The sequence below is a fragment of the Heloderma suspectum genome, chromosome 3 (genome assembly GCF_057233095.1).
Source record: "Heloderma suspectum isolate Gila_16-S chromosome 3, 16-S_ref, whole genome shotgun sequence".
NCBI classification, from domain to species: Eukaryota; Metazoa; Chordata; class Lepidosauria; order Squamata; family Helodermatidae; genus Heloderma; species Heloderma suspectum.
The window spans coordinates 305,729,958-305,751,232 of record NC_139460.1 but is presented as its reverse complement, the minus strand read 5'-3'; the positions used below and the strand labels follow the sequence as shown (position 1 = coordinate 305,751,232).

General features: G+C 45.6%; 1 protein-coding gene across 1 annotated transcript in view; it reads right to left on the bottom strand.

The window, feature by feature from the left end:
* Window positions 1-21,275, bottom strand: part of LOC146351522 (uncharacterized) — a 328,001-nt gene that overhangs the window by 44,952 nt on the left and 261,774 nt on the right. Inside the window, exon 23 of the mRNA XM_084847469.1 lies at window positions 11,950-12,078. Coding sequence (XP_084703595.1) covers window positions 11,950-12,078 — 129 coding nt within the window. The remainder of the gene's footprint in view (window positions 1-11,949; window positions 12,079-21,275) is intronic.

Below are 21,275 nucleotides of genomic sequence, written 5' to 3'. Positions count from 1 at the left end.
AGAAGAAGAGAAAATGAATCATAAAGCCCAGTCACAAGACATCAAAGCATACATCAAATTCATTTCGAACTCAATTAAAAGAAAACAAAGAGAAGAATTGACTTACAATGGGCCATCCTTTCAAGTCATACACATGTGTTTGTACATTGCTCATGACTGACAAAACAGCTTGGGCCTACAAATATGTATGATCATAACAGAATCTGAATGGTGTTTCTGCTGGTTTGTTTTAAAAGCAACGAACAGAATCATTTGCGTGATATATCAGCCATCTTCTTCCTACATTTTAGAATGTCTCTATATAAAACAAACAGCCACAGACAGTCAGATAGACAGTTTGTTTATTTGCTGCCTGGTTTTTTAAAAAAACCTTCTGCGAAGAAGGAGTTTTCTTTTTTGCAGCTGGCAGAATTCCTCTAATAAAATATGGAGCTGAGATCCTATCAGGGTGCTCTCAAAAGGGCAATATGGACATGTCTAGCTCATATTCTACACTAAATGTGGACATTCACCCCCCCCAACTGACAGGTTTGCACCACGAACATTCAAACTCTTTGCTCAAAACAAAGGAAATGTTTATGTGAGTGTGTTTATTTCAGACATACACACACTTCTTAATTTGCACACTTCATTCTGATCCCCCATTTCAGAACTTGGCATATTTGTTTGAAAACTGCCACCCACTCTTTCTCTTCTTTTAATGCCATTGTGCTCACAGTATGAAGAAAAATGTTACCCAGATCTGATTTGGTATAATGAATAGGGATGGTGGAGAATTTCTCCCCGAAACTTTGGGGGGCCAAGCGCCAACGTGTTCGGCCCCCCGAACAAGTTTCGGGGAGAAATTCTCCGCACCCTCCCTCCCCCCACGCCCCCCCCCAGGACGGGACTTACCTTTGCCGAATGTCCCTCCCGGCGGCGGGTCCGGCCGGCGGTTCGGCGGGTGTTCGTGCGGGGCGGGAGCGGCAGCTGGTCTTTCGACCGGCTGCCGCCACCGCCATTCCAATAAAAGAAAAAAAAAACAAACGCCCCCATGATAGGCTACGTGACGATTAACGTAGCCTATCATGGCTGACTTTGCAGATCTAGCCGTGATAGGCTACGTAAATCGTAACGTAGCCTATCACGGGGGCGTTTAAAAAAACAAACAAACAAACTTTGGAGTTCGCGGCCAGGCAAGGCGGGAAGCCTCCTCCCCGGCCTGAATTTCGGCCAGGCGAGGCGGGAAGCCTCCCCCCCGGCCTGAATTTCGGCCGGGAAGCCTCCCCCCCCGGCCTGAACTTCGCGGGGGGAGCAGCGAAGCGCCTCCCCCCCACCGTGAACAAGCTTCGACGACAGGTGACTTTCGTCCACCCCTAATAATGAAGAGCGCTGCCTTATCCAGAATCAGGCCAATGTCCTACTAATGCCTTTTCCAAACTTTTAAACTCAGGTTGGGTTTTTTCCCCTGGATTAAAATCTGAGGCATATCTCAATCTTCACCCAAGAAGATCCTGCATTTAAAATGGGGCTTTCTGCTTCCGTTTTAAACGCAGGATCACCACTGACTCCCTTTACACCCACTTCCTCCCCCGCCCCCATCTGAGTCTTCCATTATCTTTCATTGATCTCGCTCCTCTTCTTGCTGCTTTAAGTCTTTTCATGGAGTAAACTGAAGCAGAACACAACAGGGTAATTTGATAGCTCATTATCGGCGATCTATTTAAAAACGGAACAAAGGGGATTTATTGCCGGAGGGTCACGACAGGGTCACAGCATCATGTAAAGAGCCCGCAAACATCCGTGAATCTCAATCTCAGGATAAAAGCTCTGTGTGATGAAGCCCTTTCTCAGTGAGCTCCCAGAACAAAAGGCAAGCACCCTCCTTGCAACTGCCAGATAGCTTAACCAATATTACATTTTCTTCTTTCATTTGCAGATCAAGCAGGGCCTAGAAATGGGATCATGCCTTCTGGACAGCAGTGATGCTTCTTGGATTGCACCACTGGAGAAATCTAGTGCAACCTTATCCCTCCTCCAGGATGATGGCACAGCCCGTACACTGGCAGAGGTGAGGGGACTTTCCCCTCTGGAAGTGGTGGATGCACCCAACACACGACTGAGCTGAAAGTTCTCCAGAGAATTTTCATTTAAAATTTCAGAGGTGGGATCCCTGCCGCCACAGAGCTCTTCCTGGTGATCAGTGCCTGGTGGCCACCATGTTTTTCCCAAAAGACAACTGGAGCAATGCTATCTGTTGATGTAGTGTCACTATGACTGGGCCTTCTGGGGGGCAAATGGTATCCATCACTGTGGACATTCCAGTGACAAGTTCCGACAATCCCTTGAAAACTGGAATCCCTCCTCCCTGGATTTTGCTACTTGTGAATGGAGCTGTGAAATGGCGGGGTGGGATCTCAGCTCTGCACTGAAATGGGTGTTTAACTTTTTGTCACATTTCAGCCCTGTCTGTGGCACAGTAATGTGACTTGGCACACCATTTGGGAATTGTGGGTTGGCAGTGGTCTTTCTTAATGAAATGCTTTACCTGGCGATGTAAGGGACTAAACTTGGGGGCATTATGCTTTTAAAACATGTCTTCTGCAAGTGCCTGGGGGCTGCTCCTTAAGCTTAGCATCGAGGGAAAAAGATAGCCCATGGGACTGCACACAATACAAGTTATGAAATCATTACCGACACTGCAAGAGCAAAGTTGTTCACTGTCTAAATCAGGGGTGCTGAACCTCTTTCAGCCCAAGGGCCACATTCCAATCCAGAGAAGCTCTCAGAGGCCGCATTCCAGTGAAGGGCTGGATCAAAGGCAAGGGGGCCAAAGGGAAAAAAAATGCAAGGACAAAAATACCAAAACAACAGCAGCACACTTTAGCTTAATGCACTTGCTGCCAGTAACCAAGCTTTATGAGAGGCATTTCAACCCTTTAGAAGGGGGAGAAAACTCCACAAAAGCCAGAAACTAACCAAATGATTAGTGGTCAAGGGAAAGGGGGTGGGGCTTAGGGAAGGGGGCTTGGACATCTGGGGAGCCCCGGAGGGCTGGATTTGGCCCCCAATCCTGAGTTTCTGCTCTCCTGAGCTAAATATTAGGAGACAATATAATCAAATGATGAAACTCGTCAGCAGTGACATCAGGACAAACAGAAGGAAGTACTTTTTCATGCAGCATTAAGAATGCTGTGATGTCCACTAGCACAGTGCCATGTTCCTTCGTCCTCTCCCTCCACAATCAACACACTCCAGGAAACAAGGCTTTGAGCTACACTTCTTTATTAGTTAATGACTACCCCCTTTACATATGACGCCGGAAGATGAGCCCCTCAGGTCGGAAGGTGTCCAATATACTACTGGGGAAGAGCAGAGGGAATTTCCAAGGATTGAAGGCAAAAGGAGAAGGGGATGGCAGAGGATGAGATGGCTAGATAGCATCACTGATGCAATGAATATGAATTTGAGCACACTCCAGGAAAGAGCGGAGGACAGGAAGGCCTGGCGTGGTATGGTCCATGGGGTCATGAAGAGTTGGACACGACTTAACAACTCAGCAACAACAACAACAACAACCCTCTTTACAAATACAGATTCCAGGAAACTCTCAGACTGCAGTGAAACAGATAATCCACACATCTACGAATATCAATAGAAGAGATGAAGTGGAAGTTAGAGAAGTTGCCAGCAGTCTGGGCAAGAACTTTTCAGCCAGAATAGCTTCACAGGGATGCCCCTCCCTTAGGGTGGCTCCCTCCTATGTTGGCTTTCATTGAGTGGCCAACTTGGCGGAGCATCTGAGCCTTGCCTCTAACTTTTCCCACTTTGCTCTGCGACAGACCCTAGCAACCCTCAAGTCACACCCCTCACTCTTCTCCTCCTCCAAAACCTGGGTTGTCATGGTGGAGGAAAGGGGAGGTCATTCAGAATGGGCCATTGGTGTCAAGGTCTTGGGAAGGAAGTCTTGCCAATTCTGAGCTCACTAGGGAGGGTGCCTCCCCTTATTCTGTCATATTTCCCTTTGCCCCTGCTGTAAAACTTCAAAATCCAAATCAAAACACAGACAAGAGACTTCAATTCCAAGGCTTTTAATCCACTTAATTCAATGGGTCATTCAGATGCTAATTGTCACTGACCACAAAGGACACGAAGGAAATACCTTCAGGGAGTTCAAAGGAAAACTACAAAAGTTGCCTACCATCTGAGGAACAGGCGAGCTTGCTGACCTAACTTAAGGGGTGTGTGGGGGATCTGCCTCTATCTCGTGAGGACTCTAAACGCAGCTGTTCCCACCGGGCCAATCGGGCAGATCACCTAAGCTCTGCCCCTGCCATTTCTCTCTTGTCTCTGTGTCTGCGTCTAGCGTCTAAGAATTCAGGCTCTACCAACCCCTCCTCTCCCTGTTTGCTATCTCTCACAGGAATGGGAGAAGAGGGGCCCTCTCCATCCAGCTGTGCCTTTGAAGCTTGAGGAGTAGGCTTATCCATCTCTGCCTAGGCCTCTCCCACATTTTGCGATTCCTCTTCAGACTCTGAGCTACTCTGCCGATCGCTGAGTTCAGGGGCGCTTCTTTGTCTTTCATATCCTCTGGGCATGGCTGGCAGGTGTACTGTGTTTCTTCCTGCTGGCCAACTTCCAACCAAGCAAGCCCTGCCACCACAGATACTGGACATTTGTAAACAGCTACACAAATGCCTTTGGGTGCCCTCTAGAGTGCTATGAAAGAACAGCTGATTCTGCCAGAGGATGTGGAAGAAAACCCACCTTCATTATTGTGCCTTGCCACATTGCTGATCAGCAGATCCAAGACTGGACAGAGTTCAGCCCTGAGAACAAGTCCTCCCAGCCTTGGAACCTAGTCAAGGTGATAGTCCTCACCTCTGGAACATCATCGTTATCATCACTCCTAGTAATGCTGAACTTATTCCAGGAGTTCTGACACCTTTGCAGCTACAACAGGGACACCTAGCAACAAGAGGGGGGAAATCAGCATGCAGAAGTACACCCAAAATCTTAAAAAAAAAAATCCTTAAGGGGTAGAAAAATCCAAAATGCCTATGTACACCAGTTGCTGGGGAATATGGGCTGGAAAGTGCTGTGGCACTTGTGTCCTACTTGTGGGTTTCCTGTGGGCAGCTGGTTGGCCACTGTGTGAAGAAAATGCTGGACTAGATGGACCTTGGTCTGATCCAGCAGGGCAATTCTTATGTTCTTATGTAATGTTGGGAGTCAACTGGAAAGAAAACCAGAAGGTGGGGGAAATGGAATGGGAGAGTGCATGATAGGGTGGAGGTGGAGTGACTGAATGCAAGGGGTTAAAAAGGGGTGGGAGAGCGAGAGAAAGGCAAGAATCGGTGTTGCTGGTCAACTGACCAGAAACAACGTCTTCCTTTTTTTCTCTCTTCCCATGTTGCAGGTTAAGCCAAGAGAATATATACCGTTCAGCGTTATACTGTTGTGCTGAGGGAGCTGAGGCTGGTTTGGATTCCCATTCAAAAATCCCATATATGCTCAGGTTGTAGAGAAGGTCAGTCTATTTAAATTGCCCCCTCAGGCCTCCTCCCAGGCAAAACCCAGTTCTCAATTGTATGCAGACGCTCATGCTCCACTGACTTGCATGCAGATTGGTTGCACTTTAAATTGTTCCAATACCCCCTACCCACACCTCCAAATCTTGCATATGAAGTAACACCCAAGTTAGAGAAGGGATTGCTGTCTTTGATGTTAATTTTTGTTTGTTCATTCCCCTCAGCCACAGCCTCAGGTAATACATGAACATCAGGGATACAATGCAACATTCTGTTGTGTGATCATACACACACACACACATATATACATACATACACACACACACACCAAACTTGGATGGCCAAGTGGGCGCCTATCTTTTTGGAAGTGAAACCAGTTCATCCAAAAACAAAACAGTAGTTTTAATACACCCAACGTACACAGAAGTATATACATTTGTAAATTAAAAGAAAAAGAACATTATAAACTCCCCAAAGACCCAAGAGCTTCCAGGATGTATGGAATATTGAGTAGGGTTGAGCCAAAAATGATCAAATGAGAACTTTTAGCTTGAAAATCATGGAAGGGTGAAATTTGGGAGGAGCGAAACTTACAGGTGATGTTGGGTGGGGAGAGATGTTAAGTTTGGTTGGGGTGAACTTATTGTTGGTTGTGGTAGTTCTCTTTTCTTCTCTCTCTCTCTCAACTTTTTTTTGGCCACATTCTAAGGCTGGCTGGACCCAATCCTCTTAGATTAGGGGTGGGCAACTTGTGGCCCTCTAGATGTTTTGGCCTACAACTCCTATCACCTCTAGTCAGGATAGCCTATGGTGAGAGATTTGGGGAGTTACAGGCCAAACTATCTGGAGGGCCACTAGTTGCCCACCCCTGTCTTAGACGTTGGGGATATGCTGCAACATTTTGTTGCAAGTACCACTTGCAAAATAATAATAAAGCAGAGTATTATTTTGACAGAACACAGGGTATACTTCTGTCACCCCTGGATAACCACAGTTCACTTCCGCACATCTCACATTAAAAGGCAGGGCTTCTAGGTCAGGGGGTTCAAATTCCAGGGAAGCAAAAGCTTCAGCACCAATCCTTTAGAAATTAACCACTTATTCGTGGCAATGGCCAGATAGATATACTTTATCTTAATTTACTTTTGACCAGAACTAGACATTATGAGAGTCACATGGCTGATGACAACTAGCAGCCCCAAATCTCACCCTCCACCTTGCAGCCTCACAACTTATAAAGCAAAATGTCTGACATGACATCACAGAACTCCATGTTGAATCACTGCAGTTGCCAATGAAGTGGAGTGGGGGTCGGGGCCTCACAGCGTAGCCACGTCCCATCACGTGCTGAGTGTCCCTACTTGCTGGAGGGGAGGGGACAGGAGGGAATTGTGGGGCTGCTGTTTCTGGTGGAGCCTTCGCTCCGCCCTAGACACAAATATTAGTGGCTTCTATTGCTCCTGGAAGGTGAATCAGCCATTTGTGCAGCCTTTCAAACTCCCCAATACAAGTCAACCTTGGCTATGAGCAAAGCTCATAAATGTTGCAACCGCTTGCAATCCGTGTTTCAAACTCACCCTACAGGCTGGTGTCCTCTGCATGGTAAAGGAACGAAGGGGAGCTCATTTATTTTATTCCCGCTTGTTGACAAGTTCTCTGCAGATGGGTTGCATCCTCCCTTATCAATAATTCTGAAAAGCTTTTTCATTCATGCCAAGCGGCCTCCCTAAGCCAGCGGCTTTTAATAGCATTAAGTCTTAGAGCAAATCAATTTCTGTCTCAATTATGCGCTAGTCTCATGCTCCCCTCCAAACCTTTTACTACTCTCTTAGGAGAAGATCTCTCCATCACTCTGCACCTCAAGGCCTGAATATAAATACGATGTCATTGTGCATTGCCAGAAGACCTGGAAGCCAGCCATCACCCGACCATTTTAATAGCAACCTTTGGAAGAAACCAGCAGTGTCACCCATGTATTACAAGGCATTACTGGCTGGTCTTAAAGTCAAAGTGATGATTCATTGTTTAGCTAAGAGGGAAAAGGGGGCATACCTTTCTGTATTGTTGTTTGACCTTATCCCTTTCACTTGGAGGCAAAAGAAGTTGTGAAGGCTGTTGCACCTTAACTAGTGCAAGAAATAAATCAAAGGTGGAATAGAAAGCTTTAACGGTCCCATTGCACAAGGACAAATAGTGGCTTTCGGATACAAGTACAGTGCGCTTTAGTGGGAAGATGAAGGAGACAGGCATGACTGAAGATGAAGGACTTTGTTTCTTAATTAAACTTATTATGTAGAAACAAAGCTTCCTGGGTTGTTGGGCTTTGTTTCTTTTTTTTTTAATAAATAGTTTGCAAAGATCAGTCAGAGGCTAAGCTGATAGATTGCTAACTTTATAGATGTTTGGAAAGTCAGAGCAAATGGACTGTAACCAAAGAAAAGCTATCAGCCCCCGATTCAGTAACACCTCAGGCTCTTCAACAGCAAGAGGAAACACAATAGGCACATATTTCACCAGGCTTAGAAGGCCGCTACAGAGATGAAGAACTCTCTCCCTAAGTTGCTCCGTTAACAAATGGTGGAAACAACTGGATCAAAGGTTCACTGCACAACCACAGAGTACGGTATCAGTGACAAAAATCTGGTGTTGTGAAATATCTCAGCTTTCAATTTTAACGGTTTTTAAAAGCAAGGTTCTGGCCCTCATCGATGCAAAGGAAAATGGAAAAGCATTCTGAGCATTATCTGTGGGAGGCTCAGAAACAAAAATGCAACCTCAGTCATGACCTTTGGTGTGTGGGGAGTGTGTGCGCGCGTGCCCATGCGCAAAGGGGGGGAGATATTCTAAGCTCAGCATTGTACAGAGCCGACTTCGGCTTTCTGGGAGTCCTTGGACACCTTGGCCTAGAAGGGCGCCATAATATGTCTTGGGACAAGGGGTGCAGACATGGCCAGTGAGGGGCATAAGGCTCATGGTCTGTCTCCTGAGCTGTCACAGAAGAGTCTGCATAATGCACGTACTTTGCACACTTTGGCATGGTCAGAGACAATGCTCACCACTTTTGACCTAGCTGAGCCTCATGCCAAGTGAGAACTAAAATGGCAGCATTTATTCCTAACAGTGGTCCTTAGCATTTGCCCTATTCTGCCAAAGCCATGTGCCAACCTTGTCTGCACAGTTCCCTTTCTTTTCCACCTAAGTTATTATTGAAAGATATCCCTTTGCCTGCGCTCCGTAGTTCTTCCCTCCTTTCTTTCTCCTTTATTCTTAATTTCTGTCAACTGTATCCCAGGGGGAAAAACAACAACAGCTATTTCTTTGAAAACATTAAAACCATCAACTTCAAAATCATCCTAAAAAAAGAAAGGCATTTTACTGTGATTGTTGTATTTTAAATATTGTATTTTATTCTCAGTTCTGTAAGCCACCCAGAGAACATATGTTGATGGGCATCTATATATGTATGGTAAATAAATAAATCCTAACACTCTTAGATATTTCTCTCTTGCAATAAGGATAGCATTTTGTAAATAATGTATAAAAAGTTTTTGTATTTTAAACATTTCTGTTTTGCTTTTAAGCGTTTGATTGTGAATACGTAATAGTAAATTAAGTAAAAACCTGTAATATATTTTTCCTGATTTTATACTGTTGCTGACCTCCAAAATGTACCAAACCAAACCACTTATGTTTTCACTGGCTTAAAATTAGCAACATCTGGACTATTAATAAACAAAGAACGTTAAAAAAATAATTGACAGATTTTCCCAAATGCCTTCCTTTGTAGTTTATTCCTTTGCAACTGATAACTAGGAATGGGTTATTAATCTGACAGAATTAAATTATGAAACAGTGAAAATGAGATTCTTTCTGATATTTCTAAAGACCAAGATCCATAGAGGTTTATAGGTACACATGGGAAATGGAGTGAGACGTCTGGCTGCAGCCTATCACACCACTTTCAGAAACAGCTTTCTGGGAGTGTGATGGGGCAAAGGGTCATGGAAAGAAGGTTAAAAAGGAAAACGAAAAAAAAAGCCCTGACACGTACACAGCTTTTTGGACTTGGGATACTAACTGCAAGGTTAATGAAAATAGAAATATAGGGCAGTATCCAATGCTGCCGCTCCTCTAGTGTAATGCCAAAGTCGTATGCTGGCACAACAGGTTTCCCCAGAGAACCCACTGCATGAGCATATAAGTGATGTGCTAGGGGTTGCTTGTGCTAGCACTTTGTCAGTGGTGTAACGGAGTGACCGCGCTGGATACTGTCCATAGGAAGCAGCCTTATAGTATTTGTCCATCTAGCCTAGCAGTGTCTACTCTACTTTATTCTACTTTAGGGCGCAATTCTATGCATGTTTAGACAGAGAAAAGTCTTACAACTCCCAGCATTCCCCAGCCAGCAATGGGGTTCTGTAGGACTTTTTAAATGTTTATAAACCGCCCAGACTATGGGCAGTATAGAAATGCAATAAAAAAGGATTGCACCCTTAATGTTTTAACTGTTCTTAACATTCTTTTTTTTTATTGTGTTAAGGTTTTATGGCTTTAAATTGCTGTATACTGCCTTGATGGCTCTTTAGCAGATAAAGTGGCATATAAATGTTAATAATAAATAAATACATAAAACTTTGGCTTTCAGCAGCTCTTCCAGGGGTCTCACGCAGAGGTCTTTCCCATCACCTGCTTCCTAATCCTCTTAACTGGAAATGGCAGAGATTGAACTTCCATGTAAGCATGAGCTCTACCACTGAAATGTATCTATATCTACACACACAGACACATACACATAGTTAAACTCATTTTGCATGGCACAAATGGAGTATAGTACAACTAGCAGGGTTGCACCCTGTTCCAGTTAGGTGTTGCTATGATGATGTGCAGAGGCTGTGTTAACATGATACAAGTGTTGTTGCCATGTAACAATGAAACTTGTTATAAATACAGTGACCAGGTTCGGACAAGCATGGAGGTGAGAGAACCCATTGTGGCTTCTTTCCCCACCTCCATGTGTACCAGTTATAGGACCACGGTTTACATAATTACCTGCGATGCAGCACGGGTTACCGTGTTGTCCAAACCTGGCACGCGGGGCTGGCTTCTTACCCACTGTACAACCCATAACGTGCAGCAGGGGCTGTGGGGTGGGTGAGAAGCCACTTCTGCTGTGCCACGTCTGGATGACACGGCAACCTGCACTGCATCGTGCGTAATTATGCCAACTGTGGCCGTGCAACCACCACGTGTAGGGGCGGGGAAAGAACCCAAGATGAGTTCTCCCGCCTCTATGATCGTCTGAATGTGGCCACAATCTCAGGTGCAAAGAACTCATTCAATGGTAACTGAAATGAGTACAAGATGGGCAGTAAGTGGTTTATCCTTAGTTTCGCCCTTGATCCACCCTTTTCTCAGCTGTGTAAGGGATATGTTGTCTGTAGTGATGGTAGAAGTTGCTGGTGTAGTAGTTTCAATCCATAATGCAACAACATGAGATATACTAAGTTGAGTCATGACACCCATTCATTGGGCATTGTGCCCAGGTTTCAAACAAAGCTTTCCTAGGAGAAACTAGCTGTTCATCATGGGTTATCTCTGGCAAATGCTTGATGATTTTTATCTAGGAAAGGACAGTACTAACCAGGTCCGTAAGGGGAATGTATCAATGAAATAAGGAATGTCTAATAAATTTCAGAAGAAAAATATCATAGAGTACAATATGCACACTTTAAAGGGGGAATTCAGACAAATAATTTCCTCACAACAGATTGATTTGTACAATCATCGCGCAACAGGATCTATGTGGAATTGGATGAGAAATGTCTATCTAACGTTAAGACTGAAGAGTCGCTTGCATGCTGGGCTTCTTCCGTGACCCATTTCCATGTGGATCCCATCATACAGTGATTTCAAAAAAGTCAACGCACGGTGGGAATATTGCTGTTCAAATGTACCCATAAAATCAATCTATCGCTATTAGGAGTGGATTTGGATGACACATGGATGTGGTGATTAAATATAGAAGACAAAAGTTACAGCCAACATGTGGTAATCATTTCAAATAGCTAGACCATCATATAGTAATTGAAATAATCATAGCCTAATCAACCCATCTTTTCTTTTTTTTAAAAAAAGAGGAACAAATACAATCTATGTCTCTGATCCAGTGACGTGTTGTATGCATACATAACCAATAATATATGCACATCAAACTTTATTTGCTCACTGGCTCCCTAGCAGCTCTTGCCAGTAAGCTGCAAGCTGATTTTTAAACTTGGGAGAGTGCAAAAAACACAGACTAGGCGTTCTGTAGGGAAAATGGCTTGATAAATCACACTGCATACATGGATCTGGTATTCACAGATTGCTGTATCATAGCCTATGTATTCTGAGTAGCTTGTAGAGGAGCTTACTGGAAAATCTGTTCCAATATACATACATTGGTCACACTTGGGTCCTATCCAGCCAGGGAGGCACTGGCAAGTTCCAACAATGTGATCACAGGCAGCTCCATTCTTGCAGTCACACACCTGGTGACAGTCGAGCCCAAAAAAGCCATCTGGACAAGCTGAAGAGGAAAAAGGAAGAGAATGTAATTCTGATTTGTGTATATATCCATCTGGCAAACAACATTTACCAGCACTCAAACAGAGCTTTTCAGAAGTAACAGGGGAATGCATTCATTGAAGCTTTAGTTATAGAATTGATCCAAGAGCCTGTCCTTGCACTGAAGGCAAAGTGGTATTTGGACTATAAAATTGGCTTCCATCAGCCAGGAAATGTATAAATACGGCACATTTGAGAGTTAGCCAGAAAGTTATGCTGTCGAGAGAGGAGCACAAAACCTCTAGTTGAAAACTGATGGAGCAGCAGGCCTCTTCCAATGTGACCCACCAAGTTGGTGACAACTTGGCGGGTCACACTGGACTGATGGGTCCAACGTGGCATTAGATGGACGGGTTACACAATCGGCAGGCCTACGATAGAATGACTTCGTAACAAGAGCAACATTTGAATCCTAGCCACATGGATGCAAAGGAATTCCATCCAATGGAGTGCTGTGACTGCATCCCTTGCTTGCGCCAGGCCAGGATATTAATACAAATGGTTGGAAGCTTCTCCTGTTAGCCTGAGCCCACTATAGAGGAGTTAACATGAGAACACTATTACAATTTAGCATTTTAGGGTCTAGGGTAGCCAAGTGAACCCCCTCCACTCCCTGCCCCCAAGGCAGCAACTCTAATAGGGCCCCATATAGTAAAATCTTGTTACCCTGCTCCAAACACTGATTTTGCTACATGGGGGAAGGGTAGAGGCTGGTATAACAACTAGGGATGTGTGAACCCACCCCCGTCTGGGTACTCCGGGCACCTGCCCAGCCCCTGCCCCTGCTTGCTGGTCCCCAGACCGCACTCGAGGCTCTCCTGCGCTCGGCGAGCAGCCCACACTCACCCCAGTAGCCTCATCGAGCTCAGCAGTCACCATTTTTTGAAAAATAAAATGCCGATCGCAAATATGCGCATTTTTGCAATCGCCATTTTATTTTTTTTTAAATGGCGACCACAGAGCTTGATGAGGCTGCCGGGGTGAGTGCGGGCCACTCGCTGAGCGCAGGCAGGGGACAAGCAGGAGCAGGGGCTCAGCAAGCAGGGCTCGGGTGTAAAGGCAGGGGGTGTTCTGCCAGATTCCCAGATGGAATTGGGCACCTGCACCATCCCTAATAACAACTGTCAGTCCATTCATTCTGGACAGCCTATGTCAGGGATGCAGAACCTCTTTCAGCCCAAGGGCCAAATTCCATTCTGGAGAAGCTTGCAGGGGCTACATTCCAGTTGTGAGCAGCGCTGAAGGCAAAAGGGGGGGGGCCAAGAGCGAAAGGGGTGGGATCAAAATACCAAATATACCAGCATATTTTAACTTAAAACTCTTACTCTCAGGAACTAAGCCTTAGGAGAGGCATTTCAACCTTTTAGAGTGAGAAAAAACTGCAAAAAAGCTGGGAAACCACCAAATTGGTAGTTGAGGGAAAGAGACAATCTAGGGAACCCCTGAAGGCCAGATTGGGACACCAGGAGGGACAAATTTGGCCCCTAGACCAGAGGTTCTACACCCCTGCCCTATGTTAATGTGTATCCTCTGCAAACCTGTGATTAAGCTTGCTCATGTTCCACAAAGCACAGATTAAAGGGGTCTTTGAAGCTGAGGTGCGGTTGATCAGAACTGATTCTGTTGGCCTAGGCACAAAACACTCTTCACACAGAATTCAGTAGTAATATTTATTTAGACAATCACATGAAAATAAAGAAAATACAAGATCAGGGGAATAGCACCATATACAGTGTGAATTGGGGGCATGATGCAAAGGCTTTTGCCTCATCGCAAATACACAGGGAAGAACATTAATCCTGGTAAGGAAAGTGGGGGGAAGAACAGGGTCATGTGAGGTTAGGCTTATGCAAAGGAAGAGCCCAAAGGTTTGCGGGACCGGGGTTCCAAGGGACAAGACTGGAGAAGCTGGTAGTGAAAGGACCATGGCTACAAGCAGGGATGAGAGCAAGAGGGTCCTATTCCCGGAGTTAGGAAAATGGCCCCAGTTTGCCGTAAGTTAGAAGCAGGTGAAGAGAGAAAGGGTAGAAAGCCTCTGGCGAGGATTGCTGTCTATTCCTGATGACACTGGACCTCTAGGGGTCTGATGCCGCTGGGGAGAGGCATTAAAAAAATTAAAGGGCGCCCATTCTTCTGCATGGTTGAAACATGTAGAAGTTCCAGGTGTATAGAAAAAAAACAGCTGGGAACCCTTTTGGAGGCAATGTCAGGGGTGCTTCTGAGCGCAGGGAGTGGGAGATTAGCTCAGAGTCTGAAGAAGAACCACCAGACATGGGGGAGGTACGTTCCCAGGCTAGTCCAGACATGGCTAGGCAGGCTCCTCAGGTTTCAAAGGTGCAGCTGGAGGAAGGTCCCCCTTCACCGCTCCCGTGAGAGATAGCGAACGGGGAGAGGCGGTGTTTGGCGAGTCTGAATTAATAGATGCAAGGCGCAGACGCACAGCCAAGAGGGAAATGGCCAGGGTGGAACTCAGGAGGTCCTCCCAATTGGCCCTGGGTGAACAGCAGCGCTTAGAAGCCTCACGGGAGAGAGGGAGACCTCCCCCCACCCCTTAAGTTAGGCTAGTGAGCCCACCTTTCTTTCAAACAGTGTTTGTAGCTACCTTCTGAACCCCCTGAAGGCATTTCCTTACAGACTGAGAGTCACTGAGAATTTGCATCTGTATGACCCTTTGTAGTAATGGAATTAAAAGCTGTAGATTGAAGCCTCTTGTCTGGGTTTGATTCGGTGACTGAAGATCAGTGGGGACAAAGGGAATCCTGACAGGCAGTGATGTTCATATGATAGGAGAAGGGGAAAAAGCCATCGTAATTTATTTTCCCGCCCCGCACATGCCAGTTGTGCACCACGTCATTACCATAATTACCCTCGCCGGGCATGGTTTGTTGTATTGTCCGAACCCAGCGAGTGTGCGTAGCAGGTGGGTTTGCAAAGCAGCCCAGAACCCGTGGCTTTTTCTAGGACTGAGGTGCTTCTCAGAGGTCTACCTAGGGACTGCTGGTTTTAGAATGGACCCGGTGCCTCTGCCTCTTTCTGGGTCTTCTTAGGACCATGATTCAGAGCATAAGAACAGAGGAAGAGCCATGTTGGATCAGACCAAGGCTCCGTCTAGTCCGGTTCACATAGTGGCCAACCGGCTGCCAGTCCAGATTATCAGATTAGAATAATCCATTCACTCCAATTATATTTCCTTGTGTTTTCAAGGGTGAGAGGTGAGTATAAGAACACAAGAGCCCTGCTGGATCAGACCAAGGCCCATCTAGTCCAGCATTCTGTGCACACAGTGGCCAACCAGCTGCCCATGGGAAACCCACAAGCAGGACATAAGTGCAACAGCACCTTCCTGCCCACGTTCCCCATCAGGTGGTGTACATAGGTATGCTGCCTCTGATAGTGGAGGCAGCATATAGCCCTCAGGACTAGTAGCCATTGATAGCCTTCTCCTCCAGGAATTTGTCCAATCCCCTTTTAAAGCCATACAAATTGGTGGCCATCACTACATAGAATCATAGAATCGTAGGGTTGGAAGGGGCCTACGAGGCCATCCCCCATGCAGGAATCCAGGTCAGAGCATCCCTGACAGATGGCTGTCCAGCCTCGTCTTGAATGCCTCCAGTGTGGGAGAGCCCACTACCTCCCTAGGTAGCGGGCTCCTGTGGTAGCAAATTCCATAGTTTTGACTATGCGCTCTGTGAAAAGTACTTCCTTTTATCTTCAGCTCCATGGGATGACCCTGGGTTCTAGTGTTATGAGAAAGGGAGAAAAACTTCTTCTGTCCTCTTTCTCCACACCATGCATAATTGTGTACATCCCTATCATGTGTCTTCTCACTCACCTTTTCTCTACACTAAACAGTCCCGGATGCTGTAACCTTTCCTCATAGGGAAGCTGCTCCAGCCCCTTCATTATTTTGGTTGCTCTTTTCTGCATTTTGTCCAACTCTACAGTATCCTTTGTGCATGCAGGGGCTGCTTCCTTGTCACATGTAGACCAGATAGGGGAGGCTTCAAGCTGCCAAACAGGTTTTGTACTGCCAGATTGGAGCTTTGGCACTGGACAGTCATCAGCACTGTTCCTGAGGTTATGAGGGAGAGTCTACTGCAATCTGCTCGGGTGGGATGTCTTCTGAGGGGATGGCTCTAGCTTTACCTCAGGGGATATTAACTGCCTGTACTAGGGTCTGCCACAGGATCCTGCTCCTCCTTTTCTTTTGAGTAGGGCTTGCCGAGTCCAAGGTACAAGCCTGATGGGTCCTGACAAAGGCTTGGAGGGTGAGGGAAAGGAAAGGGGAAGAAGTCCATCAGTTGTCTATCAGTTGTAGGGAAGCTCCCTAGAATGATTTTTGGTTGTCCGTGCGTCATGGTGAATGAATAGATTTTTAGCTTAGTGCTCTTGATCCAGCTTACCAATCCTGATGAAACATAGGAAAGCATGGGGAGGAAAGGAAAATCTTAAATACACCGGGCTCATACGCCATGCTGGGTTTTGTATAACAAACTCTGAATCACATATCTAAGACAATAGGAAAGGCTAGAAAGTCCATTCATTATGATTATATCTGATCCACAGATACGGATCGGAGTATCTCCGATCCTATGTAGGTAAGACCGATTCTGATTCTTAGAAGAATTTCACCAAAAGATCCACGAGACATCAGGAACAAGATTTTAGAGATTTACACTGATGTAAGGCTGAAGGTGATCTGTGTCAGTATTCTTATACTTGAGCAGACTCTATGTATTCTGTCCTACCTGGTTTGCAGTAAGTATCTCAGGATTTAAGCCCAAGTGCAATGGGCGATTATGGTAAAGTGCCATATGGACTGATGGAACCTGAGGAAAAAGCATTAGCCGTACAATAGACCTATTCTCATGTGTAAACTCTACAGGCAGGGAGGGGATGTGGGGATGGGCACATTAGCTCTGCTGCTTTCCCTAGCCATTCTTGTAGCTCCCTCCACGTGGGGCGGGGTACTGCCTGCAGAGGAGAGCATCCTCTACCCATGCAGGCTTTGCCCAAGTCTTAGTTACCCTGGTTTGCCATCCCACACATTGGCACACCTGCAGCGTGTGTGGACCAGTGGTATGTAACACTACCTGAATATAGTAAGAACAATTGAACGAGAAGGGTGCCACATGAAACGCTCACATGGCTAAGTTGTTTGCATCATATTTCATTAGACTCACAGACTCTTTACATGTGTCACAGGGGAGGGGGTATGGGACCAGGGAAAATGCACAAAGTAAGGTCTGCTGTCTCTCCATAGTCCTGGCTGCTCATCCAGTGGAGATATTGCAGATTCTTGAATTAAACAACACCTTTTCTCTCTCTCTCCCAGCCTTTTCTCTTTTCCTTTCCTTTCCTTTCCTTCTTGCCTGCCTGCCTGCCTGCCTGCCTGCCTTCCTTCTTTCCTCTCTCTCTCTCTCTCTCAACATTGACCCTAAGAAACAGTCCTGTGACTTAAAGGCTAGTTCACTGCTTTTTGATCTCAATAAAGACATTATGATACTGTTCCTATCTGTCTGATTTTTGTTTTCGTAATGGAATGACACAACTGTCTGCATTTTTTTGGCCAATGTTGCAAACTGGCCCTCTTTCCACTAGAGGGCAGCAGATGTACACAAGACATGAAATTTGCAATTTACTCAGGAACAACACAGTATGTTAGAACATGGGAATATGTTCTAATATAGTCAGTCCTTATGTGCTGACTTACAAAATAACTTAACAGCTTTGCATGACAAACAAATTTAGTGGAGAAAATAGAGGTTTCTAAATTGTGACAAACTAGATACCTTTTCCTGCAAAGCACTTGCTTAAATTAGGGTTGCACAGGAATTTAGTTTTCATTTAACACCAGAACTTGCTCTGTTAGCACTCCTGAATGTGAACACATTTTGCAGGCAAAGCTCATATAGTCCTGAGCTTGTGATCATGTTTGTTAAATGCATACTTTAGAAAAAGGTGCACTTTAAAAAATGCACATTTGGGGGAAAATATGCATTTTGAAGCTTTCTTTAATGGGGAAAAGTACGTGCTTAGGTGCGTGCTTTAAAAAATCTGCACCCAAATATGCACTTTTCCCATTCAAGCAACAACCACAAGAAAGCTCGCAATTGGGAATGGGAACAAGGCCGACCGAGCACTGAGATGGAACTTGTGAGCTCGAGCATCAGTGATTCTCTCAACCCTAGCTTGAATATGCATTATTTGTATTTATCCAAAACAGGATGCTGCTTATTTGCTTTTCTTCTCTATCCAGCACCAGGCGGTGAAGCAACTTTGCATGAGCAGTAGACCGGAAATCCATTTAAAATCAACTTTTGTTTTCTTTTAGCAAAAGGATATACAAGTATTATGTGGTAACAGGTGACACTTTTATAGTTTAATAGCAATCTAATAATGTTATAATTCAGAGATTTTCCAACTCCATAGCTTGAAAGAACAATTTCCATATCAATTTTCCAGCTGAGGAACCCCTATGCCTATGCTGTGGAACCCTAGGGAGTTGCAGAGTATTCTGCCAAGAGTTCTAGGGCGCACACACAGGATTGTCAGCTAGGATGCTCGAGGAATTCAATCTGTACAGATTCCTATATGAATTTTCGTGATCCACACCTCTCAGGCCAGTGAGGATCATCAAAACGTAGGTATCCAACAGAATTTGCTCTTCTTTGAACGCTATGGAATGGTGGTTAAAAACATATGAAAGTGACACAGGGTAGAAACAGACAAGTCGTCTCCATCCCTGATGCCAGCAAGGCCTGTTAGGTCTCACTGTCGCCCTGGTGAACTGTGATGCGGAACACGACCCTCTCCTGCATGGGATTGCCAATTGTGGGCTAGCTGTCTTTCAGGGAAGCTTGCCTGCCATTCCCCTTCTTCTCATTGACCTCTGCTAAGCTTCTGGGAAATGAGTTTGTAAAACCACTGTTAAAGGACAGCTCTTTCTCTACAGACCAGATGTCAGGCTGAGTTTAAGAGATTCGGGGCAGGCAGTGGAAAGACCACTTCCTTTACTGCAGCCTCTCCTCTCTCCCCTGCTTTTAATAGCAGTAAAGCAGACATAATCTACAGCCCAGACACCTGTTAGTCCCCTGAAAGGCCTTACTTGTGCTGCTCCCCCGCCATAGGTGCTGTGACCCCCCCCCCGACAAATTCCCACCCCCAGTGATCATGATACAGACGACTCTTTCCTCACTTGTAAAGCGCTTGAGGGAGGGCCTCTCCCGGCATGAACTGACCCATACGCTACGTTCAGATTCTAAGGCCTTCTCCAGGTGCATCCTCTGAGGAAGGCTCAGAGGGTGGCAACAAGGGAGAGGGCCTGCTTTGTGGTGGCCCTCCAATTATGGAATGATCTCCCTGATGAGGCCCACCTGATGCCAACGTTGTTCTCTTTTCAGTGCCAGGTTAAAACTGCCCACTTCTCTCAGGCATCTGGCAGCATATAATGAGTTTTTAATCAGGTCCAGAATTGTCTTTGGTTGATTGTTTAAAAATTGTTTTTAGATATATGTTGTCTGTATGTGTGCTATCTATTTATATGTTTTTATGTCAATGGTTTTGCACTTTGTATAATGTGTTTATAATGTGTTTTTAATTTTTGTGAACTTCCCAGAGAGCTTAGGCTATGGGGCGGTACAGAAATATAATAAATGAAATGAAAAATGTAATTAAAGAGCATCTGTATCATGAGCACAGGGGGAGGGGCTGGAGACAAGCCGCTCTACTCTCCCCAGCAATCCTGGTACAGATTGCTTTTTCCCTGCTGCTGTGTTGGCATGTGCTTGCTGTGTGCATGCATGTGCAGCCCACAACCACCAAGAACGTAAGAACATAAGAAGAGCCATGCTGGATCTGACCAAGGGTCCATCTAGTCCAGCATTCTGTTCACACAGTGGCCAACGAACTGTTGACCAGGAACCCACGAGCAGGACACGAGTGCAACAGCACCCTCCCGCCCATGTCCCCCAGCAACTGGTGTACATAGGCTCACTGCCTCTGGTAGTGGAGGTAGCACATAGCCATCAGGATTAGTAGCCACTGATAGCCTTCTCCTCCAGGAACCTGTCTAACCCCTTTTAAAGCCATCCAAATTGAGGAGGGCAACGAAGATGATCAGGGGACTGGAAACAAAGCCCTATGAAGAGAGACTGAAAGAAATGGGCATGTTTAGCCCTGAGAAGAGAAGACTGAGGGGAGATATGATAGCACTCTTCAAGTACTTGAAAGGTTGTCACAGAGAAGAAGGCCAGGATCTCTTCTTGATCATCCCAGAGTGCAGGACACGGAATAATGGGCTCAAGTTACAGGAAGCCAGATTCCGGTTGAACATCAGGAAAAACTTCCTGACTGTTAGAGCAATACGACAATGGAATCAATTACCCAGGAAGGTGGTGGGCTCTCCCACACTGGAGGCATTCAAGACGAGGCTGGACAGCCATCCGTCAGGGATGCTGTGACTTGGATTCCTGCACTGAGCAGGGGGTTGGATTCGATGGCCTTGTAGGCCCCTTCCAGCCCTACTATTCTATGATTCTATAAATTGGTGGCCATCACTACATCCTGTGGTAGTGAATTCCATAGTTTAACTATGTGCTGTGTGAAGAAGTACTTCCTTTTATCTGTCTGTCAACCGGCTTACTGGGAAGTCCCCACTGGGTTCTAGTATTATGAGAAAGGTAGAAAAATGCCTCCGGCTCAAGCCAGCATTGCATGCAGCCCCGGGGTTTACTGTATTCTTGCAGTAAAGGAATATATCAGCAATGATGTTAACGGCTGCTAAAGTCCTGCTTAGCCTGGGCTTGATGCAAGCGAAGAACCCTGGTTAAGCAGGATAAATAGCTAGCTTTTACTGCAGTTAATATAGGTGCTGCAATTAAGCAGGGTGAAAGCTGGAGGGAGGGAACTTACCCCACAGAGGAGAGGAGCACGCAGTCCTGTCATGGACTCCAGATCTCTTTAACCACGGTTAAGAGACTGGGCCTGCTGTGTCTGTTCTTGCAGGCATATCACTGAGCTGGTAAATTATCCCCTAGCCTGTTGAACTGATCAATACGATCATTACAACAGACTTAAAATCTGCAGAAAACGTCACTGTTGATAATTGCATTGATTTTTTAAAGAAAGAAAACGAGAGGTAAAGGGGGGGAGAAA